This window comes from Calidris pugnax, unplaced genomic scaffold (genome assembly GCF_001431845.1).
Source record: "Calidris pugnax isolate Ruff unplaced genomic scaffold, ASM143184v1 scaffold72, whole genome shotgun sequence".
NCBI lineage: Eukaryota > Metazoa > Chordata > Aves > Charadriiformes > Scolopacidae > Calidris > Calidris pugnax.
The window spans coordinates 575,226-600,772 of NW_015090808.1; the positions used below are offsets into that span (position 1 = coordinate 575,226).

At 45.1% G+C, this 25,547-nt stretch overlaps 1 protein-coding gene across 1 annotated transcript in view; it reads right to left on the bottom strand.

The window, feature by feature from the left end:
• The window catches only part of NPFFR2 (neuropeptide FF receptor 2), an 11,083-nt gene extending 1,620 nt beyond the window's left edge, over nucleotides 1–9,463 (bottom strand). The window contains exons 1-3 of the mRNA XM_014938348.1: nucleotides 9,364–9,463; nucleotides 1,358–1,697; nucleotides 384–483 (exon numbers count right to left, since the gene is read on the bottom strand). Coding sequence (XP_014793834.1) covers nucleotides 384–483; nucleotides 1,358–1,685 — 428 coding nt within the window. The 5' untranslated portion in view covers nucleotides 1,686–1,697; nucleotides 9,364–9,463. The remainder of the gene's footprint in view (nucleotides 1–383; nucleotides 484–1,357; nucleotides 1,698–9,363) is intronic.
• Nucleotides 9,464–25,547: the final 16,084 nt, after the last annotated feature.

Genomic DNA, 25,547 nt, shown 5'->3' on the forward strand with positions numbered 1-25,547 from the left:
TCATCCTGCATAAAAAAAAAGTTGCATTTAGTTGCTCCATTTAAGAGCTGTGCTGGTAAAAACAATCTTGAAAAACATCAGGTTTGCTGTCAAAATGTCTCATTTTGATTTGTCTCCATGCCAGCCTCTGGTATCTACCTTAATAGCTAAGGAACAGACCAGGTCTAGGCAGCCAGGGGCAGCCCAACTGCACCCTCTTTAAGAGAAACCAGTGGAGGAGCAAATTGCCAGGGCTGCTCTTTAGACCCTGCCACATTTTGTTTTGCTTAAAAGTCTTTAGAGAAAAATACATCTAATTTATGGCAGTGTTGCATGGATTAACGTGTGGTCAGATGGCCAGAGGGAGATGAAAGCAACAGCTTGTGGTCTCTGCATCCTCTTACCTGTCTACGGCGATAGCAACCAGAGTGAAGACAGAAGCAGAAACTGAGATTCCTTGGACCATCCCGCTCATCTTGCAAACCAGGCTCCCAAACGGCCATCCTGGAAGGAAAGAGGCAATTGAATTTACCACCATCTCACTGCAGCACAGTGCTTCTGTGCCCAACAGGAGATTTCTGCCCCAAAACTAAAATACGTTCCTTTTGCTCTGTCAGGCCACAGCAGGAGTTTCTGATGTTCCGAAAAACCAGCAAAGCAAACATTTGTGGTTTAACATCCCATTAAAATGAGATCTCAAGACAAGAAAGGGATTCGACCACTAGAGTTGATTGTTCTCTGTGTCTGGCACTCAGCTTCTGCCGAGTCTTCCTAAAGACATATCCTGGTGTTTGGAGAATCCCCTCCTAACGAGGGGGGATGTGGAAGTCTGCAAGGACAGCCTCAGTCAGAAGGTGGGTTAGGGGCTTGTTTTCCTCCCCTTTGACTCCCGGTGACTTAAAATGCCTGTAGATCCCCCAGAAGTTGCAGCGTGCAGCAGGGGACAGTGATATCTTGGTTTAAGGTGACCTTTAAGCTGCTGCCTTCTCTGTTCTGCCCTCATGGACTAGTGAGTGCTGATTGCAGTACCCTCCTGAGTAGCCTCAAAGCCATGGCATGTCCAACCTCTCTGCTGGGGGGGCTGCAACGGTGCCTAAAACTTTTTTAACCAATGTGGGGGAGTGATGGGTAAGAGATTTTGCCCATCGAGCCCAGTTTTCAAATTGAGGGCTCCAAATTTGCCCCAAGATGTTGGTTTCTTTGTGCCATGGCCACAGTTAAGGAGCAGTTTGTTCTCATCACTGTCACGTGCACCTGAATTTCATAGAATCTTAGAATCATTATGGTTGGAAGAGCTCTTTAAGATATTTTCAGGGTCCCCATGGAGGCCAGCACTCAGAAACCAACTCTTCCTGCTACGCAGTGGGAACCAGCCTACCTGCGATGATGTTGTCCAGGAGGGTGGTGGGCATGCAGAAGATCCCCACCAGCAAATCGCTGACAGCCAGGTTCAAGATGAAGAGGTTGGTGACCGTACGCATGTGTTTGCTCCTCAGCACGATGAAGCAGACCACCCCGTTGCCCACCATGCAGAGCAGGAAGATGAGAAGGTACGAGGCGATGAAGACAGCGGCCACTGAAGGCTGATGAAGGTAGAAATCCACGTAGGAGACGTTGCCTTCAAAGTAGAGGTACTTGTACGTCCCAGTGTAATTCAGCACGGGAGGCCAATCGAATGAAGAGTTGGAGTCCATCTTCTTACTCATGTTGTCAAGGGCCTTAAAAGATATATTGAAAAAGGTCATTTTTAGTATCCTTGACGCTGATCTGAAGAAATGTGACTGGTTTGGGTACACCGTGTGCTGAAATACATGCAAAGCTTGTGTATACTCATCCCTTCATTGCTGGCTTTCACAGTCTGTGTCCTGAGCCTCCCCAGATAGGGAGAACAACAAATTTTATTAGTTTAATTTTACAACACAGGCATACAACAGTGACCAATAAGACTGCTGAGGGTTTTCTTCCTTCTCCAGACGCCATAAATTAAATCCTTCCTTTCCCAAAAGAGAGGAAAGCGGGACAGGATGTAAACTGGCCTCTTGAGTTGTGTCAAGTAAACAAACCAGCAACTGAAACAGGGTATGTTGAGGAGAAAGAAAAAAAACTAAATAAGATTTTTTGATAAATCCATTTACTCAACAGCTTGAGTAATCTGGCACTCAGGCAACAGTGAGATTGCTCAGCCGTGAAAAACAGTGGTTAAATTAAAGCTTTCTGAAGTGGCACAAACCTTCTGCCTGAATGTGTCCAAATCCAAACCCTCTTCATTAAAAATGAAATATTTTTTGGCTACAGCTGGTATGAGACCCCAGTGGGTTTTACTTCCCTGCTTACAAGCTGCATAGATCAGGAGATGAGTCTGCAAACATGAAGGGCAATGCTGTGTTCAGAACAGGCTGAAGCCCGAGATGGTGCCAGCCTCATTTCCCAGCTCTGCTGCCAAATTCCCAGCCAATCCAGGGGAATTTGTAAACTCTCCGTGTTGCCGTTTTCCTGCTGTAAAAAGTGAGTAATAGTTTTCCCATGTCGTAAACTAAATTCTCCCATTTTATATTTTATTAGATTGCTGTTGGCAAAAACTACAAGCTTTTGTGGAGAGACGTTTTTCCGCGTCTGAACTTTCTTGATATCTTCATCTACAAACACCTGTGCCTGCTGTGCCGTAGTAAGCGACGCTTTCCCTGGGCTGATGGGTTGAAGATAAGGGATGTGAGACTTTATATTCGACGGCTGCAAGAATCAATTTAAGGCAGGTACCAAATTTTTGTGCCCTAAACTTATTTACTTCCACATTTGACTCACTGAGATTAACTTTGTTGGCCACAATCTAGTTTCTTGCCCTGCAGAATCTGTAGTTTTAGGAGATGCTGCACCAAAATTCTACATCAAATCTGTGACAAACTTTTTAATACGGCAGACAACCAGGTCTAACCAAGCAGACAACTTGGTAGCAACATTCAGAAGTTTTTCCCACCTTTATTTCATCTGCCAGATGGAGACTTTGAAACTTTTAGGTAAAGGGAGTAGGGAAAGGGATTGGATTGCTGATACCACTGGCAAGGTAGCTTTTGGATAACGCTTGATTAAAATGGCCCCTGGGGTTCTATTTCTTTAATAGGCACATGTATATTGATGTCTAAAGAGGCAGGGGGTGGAGGTGTTCCTAACTTAAAAGACCAGCAACATTAATTGGGGGCAGAAGGCATAAAATTAATGCTCAGGTGCAGGAGCCTTAGTATAAATGGAATTTGAATTAAGGAGAATCCAAATCCCAATGAGCTTGTGTGTGAGGGAAGTGCTGGCTACACCTCTTTCCCTACGGAAGGACACTCGGAGAAGACCCTTTTTTGTGCACGAGGGGTGATGGGCTGGTTTTCCCATAGTAGTAATAGTGGAAGGTGATGTTCTGCTGTCACCCCACCTAGGGCAGCCCTCTCCCCAGGAAACAAAAATGAGTGCTAGGTACCAACACTAAAGGGACAACTGTTTTTATTTCATCCGTCTTGCTGGGTTTTACTTAAAAGACTTTCTAATTTATTTTCTGTCTCTGCCAGTTGCTCCCTGATGTATTTACTCACACCTAAGTCTCAGGAAAGCATTGCAGCTTTTCTGTATTTTGCCTGGCAATGAAATTCAATAACATCAAAGCCTTCGCAAGCATTTCAGGGAGCAACTGCGGTAAAAAATATTTATTCTGATATGCCTCAGGTTTGGAACAAGCAGAGGAGTGAAAAAACCCATCATTTTCTGGAATCTTCTGCCTTTTTAGAAGTCAGCAGCAATGTGATGTTTGTAATGAGTCTGTTTTCACATGTTGCTTAAGGTAAGTAGACAAGAATCTGAAATATCTTGCAAAAATCTGGCTGCTTGTATGTTTGAAGAAAGCAGGATCTACACCCTGCAATAGTTGTGTATTCTCCTTAAGCAGAAAGATTATTTATCTCTATTGGTTTTACCCAACGTATTTTCAGAATGATTGAAAATATTTTTATTCAAATATATTATGTGCCAAATGCCTTAACTCGCCAGAGATCAGAGTCAACTGCTGTGGAAAGTGTTTTAATGCCAATATTACTATTCACTGGAGAGAACAGGCACCGGTGCGTTTGCCTACAAACATGCCTGTGTTAGCAGAATTCAAATATAGATATTTGACAGTAGGAGTTTATGCTGTTCCTTTAATCACAGATTAAATCACAGATTAAAGGAGCTTGGGTTAACACAGGGGAAGGGAAATAGCAAGAAATGGAGCTGGTAATCTGACATTTGTTATGTGTTTGGAGCAAAAAACGCAAGGGATGGAGCTGCCCTGGACTAATTGCGGCATTTCAGAGACTAAATGCAGCTCTGCCAGAAAAGGGAGTTCTGCTCTGTGCAGACTTGGGCTCCTGGTAGGTCTCCCGTCTGCTTTGGAAAATTTTGGCCAAGAGTGGCAATAAACCCAATCCCAAGAGTTTGGAAAAAGTCTGTTCCTCTGCCCCTTCTCACCCTCTAACAAAAATAATCATGTATTTGGCTCCTTTGATTCAGCTTCTCTGAGGTTCCACCAAAGTTCATGCTCTCCAGGGTTTCTCTGCAAATAGGACAGCCCCAAATTTATTAATTTTTATTATTGTTATTGTAAATTAATACTAATTTTATTCTGTAATCTTTGCTTTAAGAAGCAAAGCTTGGGGAGGATGGCTTTTGTCTGTGTCCCCAGTCCCTGTGACCAACGGGACCTGTGCTGTCATGAGCAGATGACACAGAGGGGGCTTTCCCTCCTTGCCTGCTCTCCTCTGGCTTTTTGGGGGGTCTCTGATGGGATGAGGTAGGCATTCTTTGTGATTCCATGGTAGAGTAGCGTTGTTCCTCTGTGCAGATATGTATATTTATATGATATATCTATGGTTAAGATTTTATTACTGCTTTGCACCTTATCTACACAACCATTCAGGGGCTACATGGGCTTTTGCTGGGCTTTTTACAAGTACAAATTATTACCCAGGGCTTTGGTCTCAGGGGTATATGTCCTTGTGGGCCATTCCTGTGCAATAGCAGTATTCTGGTGAAGTAATTACAGTTCTTTTCATTAAGGCAACTGAAATGATAGCTAATCACACTACAAGCAGGAGGGACAATTTCATAATTACTTTTTGGATATACGTCTTGGATTTTTTTCCACTTTCTGACGATGTATTGTAAAGCAACAGCTTTCAGTGGGCTCAGTAATGAACTCTGGAATAGTTTTTGTAACTGATAAACAAGGAGTTGCAAAGTGCCTCGAGGGAAAAGCGGAGCTGGGTCTGTCCTACCTTGTCTGACCGCAGCCACACTAATGAAATTCTCTGTCATTGAGGCTGTGGTGAACGCAGTGAATTGGCCTTACAAATACCAGCACTTCCAGGAAATGGAAAAGGTACACAGGTTTTTATTATATTGAAGCTGAGGTGGAAAAGGATTGGCTGGAAGGAGAAATAAAGGCAGTGCCTTATCTTTTCCCAAGGTACTCGCCAGCTAAAGGAGAGGGTGATAAATAATTGGGAGAAGCACAGAAGACAGAAACATCAGTCATCTGTGAAAAGGGAAAAAAAATAATGCAATGCATAAATATTACAAGATGACAAATAAAAGCAATTTGCTTCCACATGGTAATTTGATAAGGGCATGGCCTCCCTACTTAATCTGATATACCAGAGGAAAATCTGCAAACAAGTAAAACAGGAGCCCCCACGAGTGGAAAAACTGCCCAGTCCCACACTCTGGGTTTTTAAACATTAAAATCCCAGTAACACCCCTATACAAATATGCAATATAACCAGGACATTCTCATGCCACTGGATATAAAAAATTAATTTTCCATTTTTATAATAACAACTCAAGGTAATTATGAAGCAAATGCCATTATTTTTATGTTGGCCACACGAAGGGAGTCTGGTAACCGCTGGAGCCGGCCAACGCTGCTCCACCTTTGTGCATAACCAGCTGGTTTTTGTTAGCTTGATTTCTGCAGGTGTGAAATCTCATCACAGAACCCTCTGAGGCTTTAGAAGCTGAAACAAAGATAAGGAACCTTCAGAGACATGAAGAGCAGAAACACGTTGTTGTGGAAAAAGAAAATTTAATGTGGTAAGTGCTAAAAAAAAATTGTTCTTCCCTTGTTTTGAGCTCTATATTCAGTAATGGGTCAACTACAGAAATTTTCTGAAAAGCTTGGAATGATATCATTTCTGTTCTGCTGGAAAGGTACAAAATGCTACTTGCAAAATGCAGCCACGGAGGGATGGCAAAACCAGCAGTACCTCATTCTGTAAGTGCCTTAGAAATAAGTAAGAGACAAATGCATGGATCATCCTGTGACTCAGTGGATCAGAAAAAGCTATTGACCAAGGCAAACAAATTCGGTTTTGCCTAAAAAAAAATATGTAAAGAGATGAACTGTGAATATTCCTGACTCAGTGAAGTGCTATGGGCAGTTATTTTTAAGAATTGGAAGTGCAAGTGGTCACAAGTGACCTCTGCCTTTGTGAAAAGTGATGTTTTTGGAGGAAGCAACAGCAGGAAAAGAGATCTGTTTGCAAGCTGGGCACTTTGGCTGCAAAAGACCATTTCTTAAGGAAACCAGCTTAAAACCAAAACCCTATTCAACAGGGATACACTGCCCAGCAACATGCAGCGAGGCAGGAAAAGCCAGGGGAGCACTGACTGGGTAGTGATACTATGGACATGGATCTGGGCTTTGTACCAAGATATGGGAGGCAACAGCAGCATGACATAGGAAAATGGCACGTAAGGAGGATAGCAGTGCACAGAAATATCTCCACTTTGGTACTCGGGGCTCATCTCATTTGTTGCATTTAGTTCTGGTCAATGTATTTCAGCACAGACTTGGATCACGTGCGGGAAGACTATGGGAAGTCCCAGGAAAGATCAGAGGGCGCAAAAGTGGGACCTCCGGGGAAATATTGTAAGAGGAGGGGTAATTTAATCTAAAAAGGTAAAATGTGACAATGTGTTCTTCCATTTTACTGTGAATTTCAGAAATACTTTATCCGTAGCATCCTACCTTTCAAAAAGTTGGACATGGAGGATGTTGGAAGGAGAGCTTATCTTTGATTTCTCTTCCAGAGAAAGAGCGAGGCTTCACCAACACCAAGTTCCAGACTGAAGCTCAAGTGCAGAAGCTCTTACTAAGAAAACAGAGCACCTGGGTTTGCCAAGATAAACACCACAGGTGAGACAGCCTTTTGCCCAAGTCAAGATTTCATAAGATTATCATTAACCTCTTGGAAATCGTTGTTTTAAGGTATGTTTTAACTTCATTTTGCACTTAATGCCAGTTTCCCGTATAAACAGAAGTGTTCAGTCCGTATAATACAGGACTTGAACTGCAAAGTACAAACTCTGAGGATATTTATGAATTAAGGCAGTAGAACTTACTCTTAAAGTGTTTTATTTGATTTTTCATGCATCCGAATTTGCATGATGTTTTTTAGAAACACCTAGGAGTGTCTTATCTCAAGCGCTGAATAGCACTTGGAAACGGTTAGCTTTCAGGTAGGAAAGAGGAGCTGGGAAAGAAAAGCCACACTAAAAATAGCAAGTTGCAATCAAAAAAATAGTTCTTTTCTTACTGGCATTTACTTCCATAAAGAAAAGCAAGTTTACAATGAGAAGCACATTTCTCATTTTTAAATGGGCAACCCCAGGGAGATGTACCAATCTTGAAGCTGCTTGCAGAGCTCTTAGGAATGGGCTTAAATGGTTTATCCTCCCCTGGCAGTCATTTATCTGGATAGTCTGAGCTGGGACCAAAGGAAATATTTTGTCAAAGGAATTTTTTCTAAAGGTCTTAAACTTTTCCTATCCTGTCTAATTATAAAGGACACCACCATCAGCAGGATTGCTATAATAAGCAAAAAGACACTTAGGTGCAGATTACTCATCCCCTCGAGCTAGGAATATAAAACATTTCACTGAAAAACCAAATCTCAGATGTAAATCCAAAGATGCTAATGGCAGGTGAGGCATTCACAGCAAGTCTCTTACATTTTTCTAGAATGTGTTATTTTTTCCACCCTGCTTCATTCTTCTGACATTCAAATAATACAGCACAGTTTTCATGTCAAACATTGATTTTATTACCACAGTAAATGAGGAAGAGTAAAGCTCAAAATTTACCGTGGTAAAACCTTGCTGCAGCTGAGCATTTTTGGCCATTCTTTATCGGTCGATGATGCCCATGTATTAATTTTATCCTTTCATAATACCTTATGATGCCAATGTATGAATTTTATCCTTTCAAACACATACACAGCTCCTACCAGTTTGCCCAGAAACAGTCAAAATCTGAAGTATCCTGTTTGGCTAATAGTTGAAAATGGGGTGGAAGTTTATCAGTTACCTCTTTTGCCTTTTTCTCCATCATGAAGCCGCACGACGAAATGCCCAAGGAGATTTTATAGCATCAACAGATACAGCAACAGCGTTTTTAACATGAACTGAGCAAGTCCTTGCTTACACAGTAAAATTAAAGTTACCCAACAGTTTGGTGGCAAAGAAGCACAGAGAAAATGTTTTGTGTGTGTGTTATATTATGACAGCTATAACATAAATCAATTCTTGGAGACTCAGAGCTTGGGCTGCTTGCCTATTGCTTGGCATTGTACTTTTTTTTTTCTCTCAACCTCTAAGCTTCTGAATTTAAAGTTTTTCTATTCGATGTGTCACAGGCTGTTTTAAATTTTAACTAAAATCTCAGCCAATTGTTCCCTGAAATAAGGTTAAAGTAAGATTTCCACACTTATCCAGCCACTTTATTGAGAAGCCTCGCAAGTCAGAAGACTTTTAACTCCCTTCTACTTGGAAACGGCTTTGCCATCGTCACAAGAATTCCCCTAAGACCACTCACAACCCGAGTCTCAAAGTTTCACATCTGTTAGTGGCCTTTTTACCAAATGGAATCTAAGGAGTGTTTTATAGCCGTAAGTCCTCGGGGCCAGCAGCGGGGTGAGAAACGGGGATGGTACCACCTCTAATGCCAGCAGCACAGGGGACAATAATCACAGGGCACCTGGTTGAGTAAAGGGCAAGGAAATTACCCAACACATTCAGCACAGGGCTTGGCCTGGTCATGGTAACAGAGATGGTTACACTCAAGCCTGAAATAAATAGCTGCCAAGCTAGAAACCTAGCGCAGCCATGACAGAACATCTATTTAGGAGCTGCACAATACCTAATTTGAAAGCATTGCCATTCTTACTGAGGTTAAATTAAGGTATTAGCAGATATTTCCTGTGCATTCTGTCATGCCACCCCATAGTGTTCTTGTCCCTTTGATGTAGTATCGTACCCAAAGCACAAACACTCTGAGGAATACCCTTCAGTAAGTTTAGTGCAATTTACCCAGTGCTCTGGATGCTTTCAGAGACATCAGTGTTTAGGGAATCTTCCCTTTCGAGGGTTCACCCACCCCATGGCACCGTCAAGAAGAGTTCTGGGCTGGCTGCCACGAAGGGATGGATGCTGTACGAGCCCAAACTGCACAGAAAGCTGAAGTGCTCCCATTCCACCTTGTCTCTGCCACTCGGACACGCAGTCAGCACAGAAGCGATGAGTTTTTCATCACATTAAGTGGCTCTTTGTGGCTGAGCAGTAGAACTTCAAAGAGAGCACTGTAGGAAAAAAAAAAAAGCTAATACAGCAAGAAGAGCATTTTCCTTGTTCAGCAGGGCCACCCAGTGCAGCAGCATCAGCAGTGCTGTGGAAGTAGGGTGGAAACCCATCAAAGCTCTCTCTTCTCCTTCACTAATATGTCCATGCTCCCCTGAGCCAGACAAGACACTCTTGGTGCCCTCTGCTACTCCACTCCCTCCTACCTTGCTTGCCTCTGTCCATTTTAAATAATACATTACTTGTATTCAGAAGGAGAAACGAGTCCCTTCTTAAGAAGCTTTCAGTAGAGTTAAACTGTTTTAATTAAGTTCTCCTGAGATGCCGTCTGTCAGCAGCAGCTTCCCATCCATCCCAAGAAAGCGGCCAGGGACCCCACTAAATATCTGAACTGGTCTGAGCTTTTTTCCACTGGGAGAAAGCAGCCAGGGACCCCACTAAATATCATCTGAACTGGTCTGAGCTTTTTTCCACTGGAGAGATACTTAGCAGTAAGTGGTTTGGATTAAGCTGCAGGAACAGTTAAATGATCACTGCCAGGCTTTTTGCAGCACTAAATCCCTCCCTAATGGGAGATGAGCCTCCCAAATTGCCACCTTCTGGCACAGCAGCCCATTTTTTACCATCCCCTGCCCTTCAATATTGGCCGGATGGTGGGCACCAAGCTGAATCATCCCATCTTCTGTGCAGGTGAAGGCTCTGTACGTGAGTCACTCCCTGTCAGAGCACGCCGGCGGAGGTGACAGCCGTGTCATTTGGAGCATTGAAAGCAAACAGAGTAATTGGGGGAATAGATAGGAGGAGGAAGCCGGTGTAATCATAGTTTAGGTAGGAGCTGAAAGGTGGGACAACCACGATATAGTCCCAGCAGAGAATAAAATTGGCAAACAAAATCAGCAATTTGGGAGCCCGTCTGTCACTTTGCAGGGTAATTCACTGGGGAGAGGGAAGCAGATGCTGTCACGATGGAGTTTTGGGGAGCTCAGAGGATCCTGCAGTCCCTGCTGAGCCACCAGAGCCCAGCCCAAGGTACGATGACAACAAGTCATTAGTCCATACAGGAATGGGGCATGGAGGGGCCACCCCAGAGCTGCTGGGAGCAGGACAAGTAGCTCGGTTCCAAAAAGAACACTTTTCAGACTGCAAGTGCTCCTTGGATCAGACACACAACCAAAACATGGCTTTGAGTTTGACAGCAATGCAAAAAAAGTCTGTCTGATTTACGCCTCGCTTCATGTTGGTTTGCGTCCAAGTGAAAATTGTATTTTAAGGTAACGACAGAAGCTACTGTCACACAGGAACTGCTGTGTGGGCAACAAAAGGTGACAAGATCCGTGCCAGCAGGGCAATAAGTGGAAATGCAGAGGCTGCTGCAGCCATCCCTCCCACTGGCATCCAGCCTTCAACACTCCTAGGACCCCGTCTCCCAGCCAAAAGTTATTCTCACTGTGGCAAACTGAGTACAAAACCAGCATTAAGACAAAAAACCCCACCTCTCTACAAGCATAAATTAAGACAACTAAACTCACAAAATAGTGTGCCTGTGACTGAAGTGCTACCCTCAGCCCACAAAACACCAACACTTCAAGACAAACAGGATAATGGCATTTTTTTTTTCCCTGCAACGGAGAGCTTGGGCAATAGAATTTGGCAGCGTTTATGACAAACTCCTCCACAGCTTTCTAAACATTATACACACAAAACTTGGAAAGATATATGGATTTTTAATTTATTTTATTTTACCTAGAAAATTGGTTTCTATCTAGAATTGTTAAAGTGGAACGAAGAAATTCCCTCATCCTTCCCAGCCTGCTTTCTCCAGCCTAAGACCACACGAGCTGCCAGCAGCCTGAACCAAAACAATATCAATGAAACAGCACATCACAAGGCTGCTTTCTGCTAGATTATATCTGTGCTTATTGTGAAAAATGAGCAAGAGACATGTAATTATTTGATTCGAATCTATTTTAGCATGGGAGTGTTATTGCCCAATATGACATAGGCATGAAAGCAGACAGAGCCCATGATCTGGAGTATATTCTTTTCTTCTCCTTAGCTGGAAGAGCCACCTCAATACAACCCTCACCTTGGGAATCTCTATTTGGTCTGCAGACATGAGAAGACAAGTAATTTATTTACAAATCAAGGGGGAAGAGGAGTGAAAATATATATAAAAACCAGGTGAAGCTACCCAAAAAGCATCCCTTTTTGATAAAAACCACAGCAGCAGGCCCAGAGTTATGAGACCAGCACCCTCCGTCCAGGTATTTGCTGCAATTGCACACAAGTAAAGCGGGGTGTGAACTACTATTGGAAGAGAATAAGTTGTTTACCCCCACACCAAAAAATACCCCAGCCTGATCCAAGTAACAGGGAGTCTTAGAACAACAGCTACAAACCCTGCTTGTTCTCAGCCAGGGCTTGAGCTAACACTGCTTTTGGGGTGAGTTACTGTCCTGTGCAATTAATACCTTTAGTCTAATAATACTGACGTGGTTTGGGGGAATGTAGCTCAAAAAACACACCCTTCCCCCTGGCTCTTTACCACTTAGACCCCCATCCTAATCCAAGTAAAAGGGAGTCTTAGAACAACAGCTACAAACCCTGCTTGTTCTCAGACAGGACTTGAGCTAACACTTCTTTTGGGATGAGTTACTGTCCTTTGCAATTAATACCTTTAGTCTAATAATATTGACATGGGTTGGGGGAATGTAGCTCAAAAAATACACCCTTCCCCCTGGCTCTTTACCACTTAGCATATGCTCTTTCAAACCCAGACAGCAGCACGCTTAACATGAAACTAATTGCAGGGTTTGGCATTTTCCATCACGGATCACCACTTAGAGCTTGTTACAATCGAACAGCATTTTACCTCCTCGCCCAAGTTCCCAGGCAGTGGAATATCTGATTGGGCTTCACTAGAAATTAAGCAGAAGGGTCTGCCTCAATGAAGGGCGGGTGGAAAGACTGCCCGTGCAGCAAATTGGTGCTGAACCCTTAGCACTGCCCCACAACCAAAGGTCAGATTGTTCCAGAGGCAACACCTTTAGTCTTGAATAACTATAGGCTAAACAGAAGGAAAAAAAAATAAAAATAAATCTATTAAGGTTATAGCAAGGGTTTAACCTGCAGAGCATCATCTCTCTAGAAAGAAATAGGAGTTTCTAGTAGTAGTGAACCTATTAAGGTTATAGCAAGGGTTTTAACCTGCATAGCATCATCTCTCTAGATAAAGAAATAGGAGTTTCTAGTAGTAGTGAACTCATCCTGTACCTTCCTACGTTTGCAGTTTGGCTGACGGGGCACACCGGTGTCTACACACTTTAAATACTCAGATTAATCCACTGGTTTTCTCTCTGCAAATTGCTCCAGTCATTTGAATCCATTGAATACTCCTGAATTTCCATTTACTGCCTGAGTGACTTGATTTTCATCACGTACCAGGCAATTAGCACCTCTCCTGGATAAAACTGATAGGTACCTCTAGCCGAGGTCAGAAGTTTTACGTACCCCTATCACACACAGGTCACCTCAGTGGGGTTCAGCTGCCGAGTTCGCAGGGATTTTCTATCCAGACATGGCCCCCAGCCATCCCTGTGCCCTTTCCTGCATTTTTCCAGGTGCACTGGGCAGCATTTGCTTCTGTGTTCCAAGCAGCTTATGCTGAGAAGTGTCTACATTGGATGGGCCATTAAGCTGTCTTCATCTGTCACTCTGATTATGTTCATTAAATAACGCTCCCCTGCACAAGCAAGTGGCTCTAACACCTAATTTTATCCACTAAAAAACAACAGAAAACCCCAAGCACCCTCTAACCCTACAGACTAGGGTCACCTAATGACTAGTAGCATTTTAATGACACTTTCAGGCTCGGGACTTCAGGCTTCAATTTTAGCAACAGCTGAAAACAAAGGGTGCAGTAACTCTTCTGAAGGCAGAGCTGATGATGTCCTTCAAGAGAGACAACTGCTTTCCTGTCACTTTTATTTACCATGCCAGAAAGACAGAATTAGTCAAAGGCTCCAGATATCATCCTGCCACAGCGAGAGGTGGCCAAAGTTTTCAAAAAGCCTTATCCTTAGATTTTAATGCCATTGGGAAGTTATTACCTACAGACTAGGGTCACCTAATGACTAATAGCATTTTAATGACACTCTCAGGCTTGGGACTTCAGGCTTCAATTTTAGCAACAGCTGAAAACAAAGGGTGCAGTAACTCTTCTGAAGGCAGAGCTGATGATGTCCTTCAAGAGAGACAACTGCTTTCCTGTCACTTTTATTTACCATGCCAGAAAGACAGAATTAGTCAAAGGCTCCAGATATCATCCTGCCACAGCGAGAGGTGGCCAAAGTTTTCAAAAAGCCTTATCCTTAGATTTTAATGCCATTGGGAAGTTATTTTAGTCTATAGCGTCATCTGTCATTACAGAATTAATCACCTCGCTTGCTTTAAGGGCATTAATGCATGAAATACTGGTATCAGCTACCACCAACTGTTAAACTTCCATACAAATAATGCAATTCTCACCCAGGCTGCTCTGTTGAGGAGAAATTATATGTGGTCCTTTACAGCTGTACCCTACAGACACCCTCACTTAGTGAGGAGCTGCAAGGTGAGGGTCAGTTTTCTTACCATTCCCATAGAAGCCACCCACCAATGCAGTCCAATGAGCTCAGATCACAGGTCACCAGGTGACTGGAGCAATGTTGTGGGACCAGTTGACTTGGTACCAGTCTTCTCCCCATCTTTTGTTGCTCCTTTACTGGTCTTACAACCCTCCCTTTGCCTTTAGCATTGCTGTACATCACCGTACATACCATCAGCCCCAGTGGAGTCAGCAAAAGTGTGAGTCCAGATGCAAACAAAAGGAATGAGGGTGATGGGATCCCATACCTGAGGTTAATTAAGCCAGGATTTAGCACACGCAGCAAAGGAAAATATCAAATCACTGCCCTGCCTCAAGGGCAGCAAGGGCTGGAAGTAAGTTTTCCTTGCTCTGAGATTTTAACTGAATAAATGATCCTCCCGTGCAAAGAGTTACATTCACAGAATCATAGAATTGTCCAAGTTGGAAGGGACCTTTCAGATCATCAAGTCCAACCATCCACCAAACTCTGATAAACACCATCACTAACCCATGTCAGTAAGCACACAGCAGGAAGCCACCAGTCATTCTACTTGTGATACCTTGAACAGTCTGATCCTGCCCAGTTTCTCACTGTAGAATATTTTCTCTGGTCCTCAGAGGTCTTAGAAAAAGCCCATGTTTAGTGTATATATATAGTTAGCTATATTGGCCCAATTTCTCAGCCAAACCCTATTCTTCCCTTTCAGGAGGCTGCAAGGCAGGTTTTCTGTAAATCCACGCTGAAAAAAGGAGTGACAGAACAGATTTCTTTTGACACCTGTTGATGGACACGGAGAAGAAATCTGGGCTGCTTGAAAACTCCCATCAGCAAAGAGGTGAGGAAAGTGGTTAAAGTGAGAAAAGTTTGTGCTGTTTTTTGTAGATTGTGCCCCTCATTTGTTTCTAATCATGCACAGGAAAGTTTTGCTTTACTATATGTTTTTTAATATTTTAGTAGTGATCTGCTATTGTTCGAAGGAAAAAGGGAGAGTAGCTTCCCTGACAAAAAATGTGTTCTGCACGGGGTGACTGAATGAGAAAGAAGAGTCATAGAATCATATTAATCGTGCACAGGAAAGTTTTTCTTTACTATATATTTTTTAAATATTTTAGTAGTGATCTGCTATTGTTCTTTTCAGGCAAAGAAGGTCTGGGCTGCTTGAAAACTCCCAGCAGCTGAGAGGTGAGGAAAGTGGTCAAAGTGAGAAAAGTTTGTGCTGTTTTTTGTAGATTGTGCCCCTCATTTGTTTTTAATCGTGCACAGGAAAGTTTTTCTTTACTATATATTTTTTAAATATTTTAGTAGTGATCTGCTATTGTTCTTTTCAGGCAAAGAAGGAAAAAGGGAGAATAGGTTCCCTGACAAAAAATGTGTTCTGGACAGGGGTATCTGAATGAGAAAGAAGAGTCATAGAATCATAGAATTGTCTAGGTTGGAAGGGACCATAAAGATCATCTAGTCCAACCATCAACCTAACTCTGACAAAAAAATAAATAAGAAATAAGCAATTAAAAAAACAAATCACTAAACCGTATTCTTCCCCTATGGTGGTCTGTGGATGCTATTAGCAGGGCTCTCAGTGCAAAAAAATGAAAAAAAGAGAAAGTTTCAGCCCCTCTGGTGGCCTGTGGATGCTATTAGCAGGGCTCTCAGTGCAAAAAATGAAAAAAAGAGAAAGTTTCAGGAATTGGCATTGTCTAACTTTGCAAACTGAAACAGTGAATTAATGGAACATTTTCAAAAAATACAATTAATTACCCTTTCTTGAAAAATTCGATTAATTACCCTTTCTCCAGCAAAATGCTTGAAACTGGTCCCACTGCCTTCTATACTTTGCAGCCCCTGAATATGGTTCGGATTTTAAGACCAAGGCACTAGTTTTCTGTAGACAGAGCTAGATAGCAAAAGGTACTTCGAGCTCCAGCTGGCAGTACTCTGCTATTGATATAAAAGCAAAATAAGAGCACGTAAAACTTTTCTTAGTCACTGGGGAAAAAAAAATAAATCGCTAAGTCACCCCTTGGAGAGCCATTCTGATTGAAATGAGTAGTTCCCTGACTAAAAGGGGTTGTCACTGACTTAAAGCATCCCAAATGTTGGGTTTTTTTAAGGAGAGTTTTTATGCTGATTCCCTTCAAAATAACACTGAAATTCAGGTTGAATGCTCCTCCGTGTGTGATCTGAACACAGTGATGCTGCTGGCACTGACAGGGATACAGCGTGGACTGTCAGAGGCAGAACCCACACAGAACTTGCTCTAAAATCCCCCACGAAGCTTTCCCCACCCTCGTTCACAGCAAAATTAACAGAACCCCGATTCCCAGCATATAAATTTCCCAAACACAACAGGGCAGCAGCTTTAACCAGTAGCATCTGACAAACTGACCTTTAAAACACGATCCCAGCTCTCTCCCATTGACAGCCATTTGTCGAGTCGAAAGAAAAAAAAAGCAAAGCAAGTGGCACAAACGGCATTTCTCCCCCCTTTTTCACAGCTCTTAGTGGCAAAGGGCTTTTCTCTGCCAGAGCCCGGAGCCCTGCACAGGGATTAAACCCCCAGCACATTTAAATCCTTGTTTCCAGCAGCAGAGATGCTGTCCCCATCACACGCTGGTCCTTGCTGGTCACTGTCACAGCCTTGGGACAGTGTTCAGGGGGGCTTGCTTAGCAGAAGGCAGATCCCTGGCATCACCAGGAGTCCCTTCTTATATCCCCAGATAAATTGGGGTGTCCCCCCCACCCCACCTCAGAGCCTAGGGACCAGCATCCCCACCTCGCACAGACACACACACAAACCTGTTGCTATCACAGCTCCCAGCTACAGCAGAGAGGGAGGAACAGCCCAAAAGCTCCAGAGCAGCCCCCCCAAACCCCACTGGCAGGGGGTACCCCCACTTACGGGTGCCAGAGCTCCGCAGCAGCCGCCTCTTCAGAGCCAGGAGGAGGAGGAGGAGGAGGAAGGGAGAAGAGACCCTGCAGCTCCCGCCTGATGCGGGGAGGAGGCAGAGGAGGAAGGAGGGACCAGGGAGAACAGCCCAGAGGTGGGGGTGCAGGGGTGTCACCTATGGCCACCCCCGTCCTGGGATGGGGGGGGGACACCTTGCTGGGCACATCAGGGTGGGTTCCTTTCATCACACGGCCCCCCCCTTCTGCTCTTTTTGAGGCATCCCTTCGCCTTAGGAAGCTGGTTGTGGGGGTCTGATGGTTCCCCCCATATATGCCAGCCCCCCCAACCCCCCCAGACCGTTACAGCTCGGGGGGGGCAGCCCTTCCCCAGCCCACCCAGTGCTGCCCAGCACAGCGCCCGTCCTGCTGAGCTGCAGCACTCAGAGCCAGCCTCCCCGGGAGAGGGTGAGGGCAGCTTTTACATCAGCAGCAGGAACCAGGGGGAAAAAAAAGAACAGTCTGTGCAGCCCAGGTAGCTGAAATTACAGTTTTTGCTTTACCTGCTTCTGCCTCCCCCCCAGAATCCCGCTCCCACCCAGCCCCCCCAAGCCAAAGCTGGTGATATTCATCCCACCGCAGCCCCCTCCCATGGCTGAAGGGGGGAGGAAGGGACCCCCAGGGAAGCAAAGGGGTGCTCCAGGCCCAACTTACATCTCCCCGTCCAGAGGAAGCAAAGAAGCTCTAAGGCTTTGTCTTAAACTAGAAAAAGCATCCCTGTTCTCAGGGGGCTCCCCACAGCCCCCCTCCCTGGGCACAGATCACCCAAAAACCACTTTCACCTGAGCTCAGCTTAAACAGAAACCTTACCAGAGACCAGGAGGTCAGCTGAGCATTTCAGGTGTAAGCAATAAGGTAAACGTTAAAAGGAGGGTTTTAACAACAACAGGCTCCAGCTTCAGTTTATCAGCCAGCAGAAGTTAAAAAAAAAAAAGAAAAAGAACAAGAAAAAAATTTAAATAATACACTGGCACTAATTCAGGTAATCCAAAGAGATGACAATAAAACTAGGAGACACACATGCTTAAACCTAATGACAGCAGGAAACAAAAGCTGCCCCCCCCGCCCCAGGCAGAGCCCCCCAGTACCTAAGCAGGGGTCAAAGGCAGTGCAGTAACACCACCCCCATAAAAACAGGAAATAAAAAGAGCAATAACATATAAAGACTAACAAGAGAAAGGAGGCTGCACCACAGCTACCACCAGAGGGGAAATAAACCCCCCCCTTGGCTGGAGCTTAAATGCAGGTCCTGCAAATCGACTGACAACTGTTGAAATGAGAAAGAGACATTTAAAATGAGAAATGCAGGGACAGACAGACAGATAAAGGAGAAAAATTTTTCAGCTTTTCCAGATCCTGGCCCCATCCCAGCCCCACGGACTGTCCGGACCCACAGCCAGCAGCAGGGATGGCCACAGCAGAAGCGAGGAGGTCTTGCTGGATTCTGCACAGGGATGGGAGCATCCGTCTCACACTTCGATGAGGTATTTATATTTTTTTACACGCCTCCGAATACATCCTGAGCCTTGTAACAACCCCGTCTGGCCTGATGAAGAAAAAAGATCAGCTGCAACGAGCTGGATTGGCATTGGTGTCCCGGGATTGGCACTGGTGTCCCAGGTGAGCTGCTGGTGGTGTGAATATTTGCTTTTTCTTCCTGAGAACAGCTCATGGAGTGTCCATGCATTTTGTGGGCTATTTTGTGGGCTAATTTCTTCTGATTTGAAGGTCTATTAGTTGTTAAAGAGGAAGTTTATACCCCATCCCTGCAGGGGTTCAAGGCCAGGCTGGATGGGACTTTGAGCAACCTGGTCTGGTGGGGGGTGTCCCTGCCCAGGGCAGGGGGTTGGAGCTCAATTAAGGTCTCTTCCAACTCTAACCGTTCTTCACAAAAAAGCCATTGAGGGGCTGGAGCGGGTCCAGAGAAGGACAACGGAGCTGGTGAGGGGTCTGGAGCACAAGTCTTGTGAGGAGCAGCTGAGGGAGCTGGGGGTGTTCAGCCTGGAGAAAAGGAGGCTGAGGGGAGACCTTCTGGCTCTCTCCAACTCCCTGAAAGGAGGGTGTAGCCAGGGGGGGTCGGTCTCTTCTCCCAAGGAACAGGCCATGGGACAAGAGGAAACGGCCTCAAGTTGCCCCAGGGGAGGTTCAGAGTGGAGATTAGGAAAAATTTCTTCATGGAAAGGGTTATGAATCCTTGGAATGGGCTGCCCAGGGAAGTGGTTGAGGCACCATCACTGGAGGTGTTCAAAAGACGGGTTGACATGGTCCTCAGGAATATAGTTTAGTGATTTTTTTATTGCTTATTTCTCATTTATTTTTTTGTCAGGGTTAGGTTAGTGGTTGGACTAGATGATCTTTAAGGTCCCTTCCAACCTAGACGATTCTATGATTCTATGAAGTTGCTGTGCAGGAGCTGAGCCGTGCCTGGGCTCGTGTTTATAGACTTGGTTTTGTTCTTGTGGGTCTTGTGACATCGCTGTGGTGTGGGATGTCACTGTGTGGGATGCTCCTGATGGCCTCAGAGGGGAACTGTCCCCTCTCCTCTGCTTGCCAGAGCAATCCTCCCCAAAATCCATTTATCTTAGGGTGAGTGCTTTTGGTTTTATTGTCAAATAATGTGTGTGGGTTGCAGCTTGGCTGCTGTCTGCCCCTGTCAGGGGCTCTCTGTCCCCTCAAACAGTGTCACTGGCACCGGTGCCATCGGTACCTGCTGCCCTGGCAGGTAATAAAAACCAGTATCAACCTGCATAACCAGGGTAAGGCCATGATTTATGTCACAGTGATGGTTTCTGGCTGTTGGGCCCAGGAGCTCATTGCTCATTGCTAAGAAGCATCAGGGAAGAAGCATCAGGGAAGAAGAAAGCTCCAGGTTTATTAACTCAAGAAAAGTTAAGAGGGAGTTAGTAACCGTGTGGGATCTCAGGGCAGTGTGACATGGAGTATTTCTGATGGAGCTCTTTTCTGAAAGTTCCCCGGAGCATTAGAGAGCCTTCTCCTGGAACAGGCTGTATCAGTCAAAGCCCATGTGTTCAAGAAAGGTTAATTTAAACCAAATTCACAGAAATGCTGCTGAAGGACTGGGAGAGATGCAGCAAAGAGCTCCCCGTTGCACAGCCCCGACAGCACATGAGGCAGGACCTCCTGCTTCTCTGTTCCTGAGCCTTAGAAGTGTAAATACCAGGAAATAAACTCGACACATTTAGCTACAAGAAAGCACAGAAAGGGTACCTATTGGCCATGAGCAAATTTAGGTAGGAAATTAGAAAGCTTTTTCATAGGAAAAAACATAAGCAAAAAGTACCCCCCAATGTTTTTAATATAGGATTTTTATTTTTTTTTTCAGCTGGAAAGAAATGCTCCCTTGGGAATTCTGATCTCTGGGAGGTCTCTGGGCAGTGGGTGTCCTGGGGATAACAGCTGGGGGGCAGCGAGCACAATCTGAGCTGCCAGAAGAGAGTGAGTGCTGGGAAAGGTGTGTTTAATGGCATTTTAGAACCTGAACTGGGCAGCTTTTACACTTTGTCCTCTCCTTCCACCCTTTCTCTCTGTCTTTTATTAGATGAGAATTTAAAAGGCAACTATTTCTGGCTACAGCAATCTTCTGTAGCCAATAGCTGGAACTGGGGGTTGGTTTGGAGCCCGAGGGGTTGCTCAGGGCTGGGAGGGATGGGGCCTGGGATGGCGTTGTTGGGCTCTGGGGAGGATGGATTTTTTTTTTAGGGAGGGAAAGAAACGAGTGAAACGTTACTTCCAGGAACCCAATTCAGAAGCTGGGGTGGCTCAGCAGTGATGATGCACGTGCCTTTGGGATGCCAGATGTAGGACAGTGGAGGAGTTTGGTCCAAGACACCCAGGACCTTCAGCGTTTGACTGTGGTACCCAGAGGTGCCACCCTGCTGGGCAGCCTCCAAAACCGCATTTCGTCTGCAGGGAGACTGCGTCAGGGCTGCAGGTAAGTCCTGGATGCTGCTAAGCACATTTCTAAATGCATCATCTTAAAAAAACCCTGCTGGGCTTCATTTTGGGCAGCCATGGGGGGGGCTCCTTCGGCTGGGTGGGGGTGTAGGCACGCGTTCGTTCATTCCTGCCTTAATTCCTCACTGGGAGAGATGTTTTACCCACTGACTGTGGCTCAGAAGGAACGGCCACACGCAGAGCTGAAGCCTGCTACAACTGAAAAACATGTTTTTTGGGTTCTTTTCTGTGCTTACCCTCACTCGGGGCAGACTGACTCCGATCTGTAGATTGTTCCTTTTATTGGGTTTCTCCTATTTGCAGCATGGACACATCCATCCCTGAGGAATACATCTCGTGTTCTCCCTCAGTCAGTACAAAACTGACTGCTCAGTATTTCCCTGCTGCTTGAGGGCGAGGGTTACTCATTTTCCATCAAAACCAACAGCAATTGGGGCTCTGGGTGCTTGGAGCAGCACTGAAATTTTGTTCTTGCTGGTACAGCACTCGCTTTCTCTGCAAATTCCCACTGCCCCCCCATTGCCCCAGGAACAGACCCAGCAGTGCCAGGTGGCTACCTGCCCTGGGGTGTTATTAATGCCCTGTGGGGTTGGGCTAGTGCCTCCTCTCTCCTGCTAGCCAGCAAAGGCTGCTTTGTCCTGCTTGGAGAGGTGGAGAACCTCCAGAGCAGAGAACCTCCCTGCTCCCAGTGTCACATTTTTGCCTCCCAGCTTGGTGCCATGTGCTAGGGCTCCAGCGAGGAACTGGGGTGGAAAGTGGGTCCCCAGGTGTGATCCCTCAGTTGGGTCTGGGCAACAACCCCCCAGGTCCCTCCTGGTTTGAAGGGAGGCCACCTCCTGGTGGCCAGGTTTGAAACACCAACCCTCCTTATGGTTTTGTGCTCGTTAACGAGAAATTAGGCTCTGTTAGGAAGGGGATTTGTCAGTGCTACGGGATGCTGACAGTGCTCTGGAGATGGTTGGGAGCCCTCACTCCTCTCCCAGGACACAGGGGGCTTGGTGGTGGGTTGGAGGCCACTTTGGGTGACGTGCTCCCTGCCCTTTGGGGGAAAAACCCTGAGAATTGGAGACTTTGGGAGGACTCTGCTCCGGGCGGCTCCCAGGTGCTTCTAAGCAGCACCTTCAAAACCCAGCTGGGCTTCAGTCTGACCAGCTGGGTTTCAGGCCCCAAAACACAGCCCTTAGTCTATACATTAAGAAGGTCTATGTGTTACTTGGAGATGGTTTAACTCATTTGGGATTGGCTGGAGGATGCAAGAGATCTCCTCACACCCCTTTGAGGGTGATCACAGCATAGAAGTCTTGGTATTTTGGGGTCTAGATCCTTGTACCACGGAACACGTAGAGCCAATTTACTAAAATGTGCTATTGTAGTTTTGATCTCATGAATGCCCCTGCAGTCACCCCAAAAGGAGGGAGAGGAGCAGCCGTGACTCTTCCCTATGGAGTCAATCACTGCTCTTTCACACACGCACCTACATTTGGATCCATCACCCGTCAGATTTCAAAGGGGTTTTGATCTTTCCTTATGTTATGCAGAGGTAAAAATAACAGGCTAGAACATTGGGCGTTGTACCCAAAAGAAATGGCATTCCCCAGGGACTAAAAATGAAGATTTCCCCCCCCTTTTCACTGCAGTGAGTAAGGTCTGACCCACACAACACCTGCCACATGCGATCCCACCTTGGGCACAGTCCCCCTTCCAGGAATTAGGAAAAAAACCCCACATGTGAATAGTACATAGAAGCCTGAAGCTCCTAGAAGACACCTGACCGGTTTTGCACCGTGTTAATATCAGGTTACTGAAGCCTGAACTCCCTTTGTGCATTTTAGAAACTTGAAAAGGACTTCTTCCATTTTTGAATATAGATGGTTGGCACCTTCCTGAGCGTCGGAGCTGCTGGAATCTCTGCCTTCGTTGCGATTCAGATGACGACAGGCTCAAAGGTCTCTTCAAAGGTACCTCTTTAAAGAGTTAACAATGGAATTTTGTCTGGTCTGCAGATTTTTTTAATTGGTGATTAAAGCAGCTCTCAGCTGGTAATGTTGCTGTTTCCCACTAAAATTGCTGCCTGGCAGGAGCTGCCATTCCCAGAGATGCTCCAGGATGGGAAACCAGCCCAGTTTACAGCTCCCATTACTGCCCATCTCAAGCCATTTACCCCAACAGGGTTAATTATTACATGAAAAACTACCTGCTGGTCTTGCAGATTTTTTTTAATCGGTGATTAAAGCAGCTCTCAGCTGGTAACATACTGAAAGTTGCTGTTTCCCACTAAAATCCCTGCCTGGCAGGAGCTGCCATTCCCAGAGATTGGTCTGCAGATTTTTTTAATTGGTGATTAAAGCAGCTCTCAGCTGGTAATGTTGCTGTTTCCCACTAAAATTGCTGCCTGGCAGGAGCTGCCATTCCCAGAGATGCTCCAGGATGGGAAACCAGCCCAGTTTACAGCTGTTACTGCCCATCGCAAGCCATTTACCCCAACAGGGTTAATTATTGATTAATAGAGCTTTTTAGCACCCTCAAGTGGTGCTTAAATAAATCCTAGAATGTTTTTAAACCTCTTGCTAATGAAATGTTGGTGTTTGTGCTCTCAACACCAATGTGAATTCAACAGACACTTCTGAGTTGCCTGCTCAGCTTACAGCTGTCAAGAACACACTCAGAGGACACAATTCTTGGCAGAATGTGGTAAAAACACGAGGTTTAGCTGCGACCTGAAGCCAAACTGAGCGACACAAACCCCTCTGGTCAAAGCAGTGGGTTGGAAATTCGGCCTCTTAATATTATCACTCCTTCCTTTCCCCTTAGTTCTCTGCAGCCCCTGCTCTCCCATGGCAAAAGCAGTACCTCTGCTTTTAAAAAAAAAAATTAATTCAAATTAACTTTTTTTTTTCCCCCCAAGGCAGTAAATGTCATGCCCAGGATGTGAAGGCCCTTCGTTTTACAAAAGAGGAAGCTTAAAAATTGAAAAAAATATACCCTCCCTGGTGAATCAAAGGAGAGACAGACTCGTTGTGTTAAAGGTTTTATTGCTACGTGCTCCCCAATACAACGAACAGCATCAGTAGTGTACACTTGACAGCCAGAGCAATCAGCTTGGTAGGAGAGAAACGGGAGAGGTACAAGGATTATCTACACCCACGCTGTACGTACGCCAGAGAGGAAAGAAGGGAGAGAAAAGAGAATTTGACTCCGGGGGAATTTCGAAGAAACAAAACACACCTTTTATTTGTCTGTGTGGGGCTCAGGGATTGTCTGTACCATCTGAAGAGGCATCTCTCAGCCCTGGTGATGCTCCGGGGGTGTCGAGCCGAAGCCTCAGTGGGTCTGGTCACGCCCCCCGCAGCCCTACATCCCCCCCGCAGCACCATCCCACCCCCTCGCTGCTTCCAAACTCTTCCCACAACAACATTCCCATCCTTATTTTCTCCTCCTGATCCCACGGAATCACCGCAGGCACTTCCAGAATTTAATCTTTGTGGTCCTACCCTACTTTCCGGCGGTTGGGAGGTAGGTATTCCACTGTTTCACTGTTCTTTTAAATGGGTCAATCAACGGGGACTTTTTTTTTTTAATGGGGAAGCAAAAATTGCACGTGAAAACTTTTAATAACCTATTTAGAAATTACAGATGCCTGTAATAAAAAAAAAAAACCTGTCATAAGACCTTTTTTTTTTTTAAAGAATAAGATCAACAATTTCTCTACAGTAGTTTAGTTAGCTTAAATTTCTGTTCTATCCATATGACATAGCATGTACAGGTATCTAATTACATCTCTCTATTTTACCTTGGCAAAAAAGAATAGCCAACTGCCCTTAGTGTAAATATTTAGTACATAAAATACTATCAAGAAATCAACTTTTAATAAATATCTTTAGTTCTCAATCCTATATACAAGTACTTTACAGCAACACACAGGAGAGAGCGCGACTGGGTGGACTGTGAACAGGATGGTTAGTGACATAAATTACTCGTACCTTATTGCAGTCAGATGCATCGTGGTTGTGGGGATTTTGAGGTGCACCACGCTGGAAAAATAAATATCTCTCTCACCTTTACATCAACGCTTCCAGTAAGGGAAAAAAAAAAAATATCTAATTTTTTAAGTCTTGCCACAGCTGTTTTTTCTTAGCGCCTATTCTACCTCTGTGATGCTTTTTTTTTTCAGCTTGAGGAATGACCGAGGGACCATCTGGAGAAGAGGACTGGGTTTTGACGGGTGAGAAATTACAGTACTTACAGTATTTACAGGGGTTCCTGCTGGTGGGCGAGAGGAGAAGGAGGGGATGGTGGGGCTCCTTTCACAGCCACCCCCTCCCAACCTGGGGCTCACACCAAAGCTCCTAAACACACTTTGAATGGGTGGGT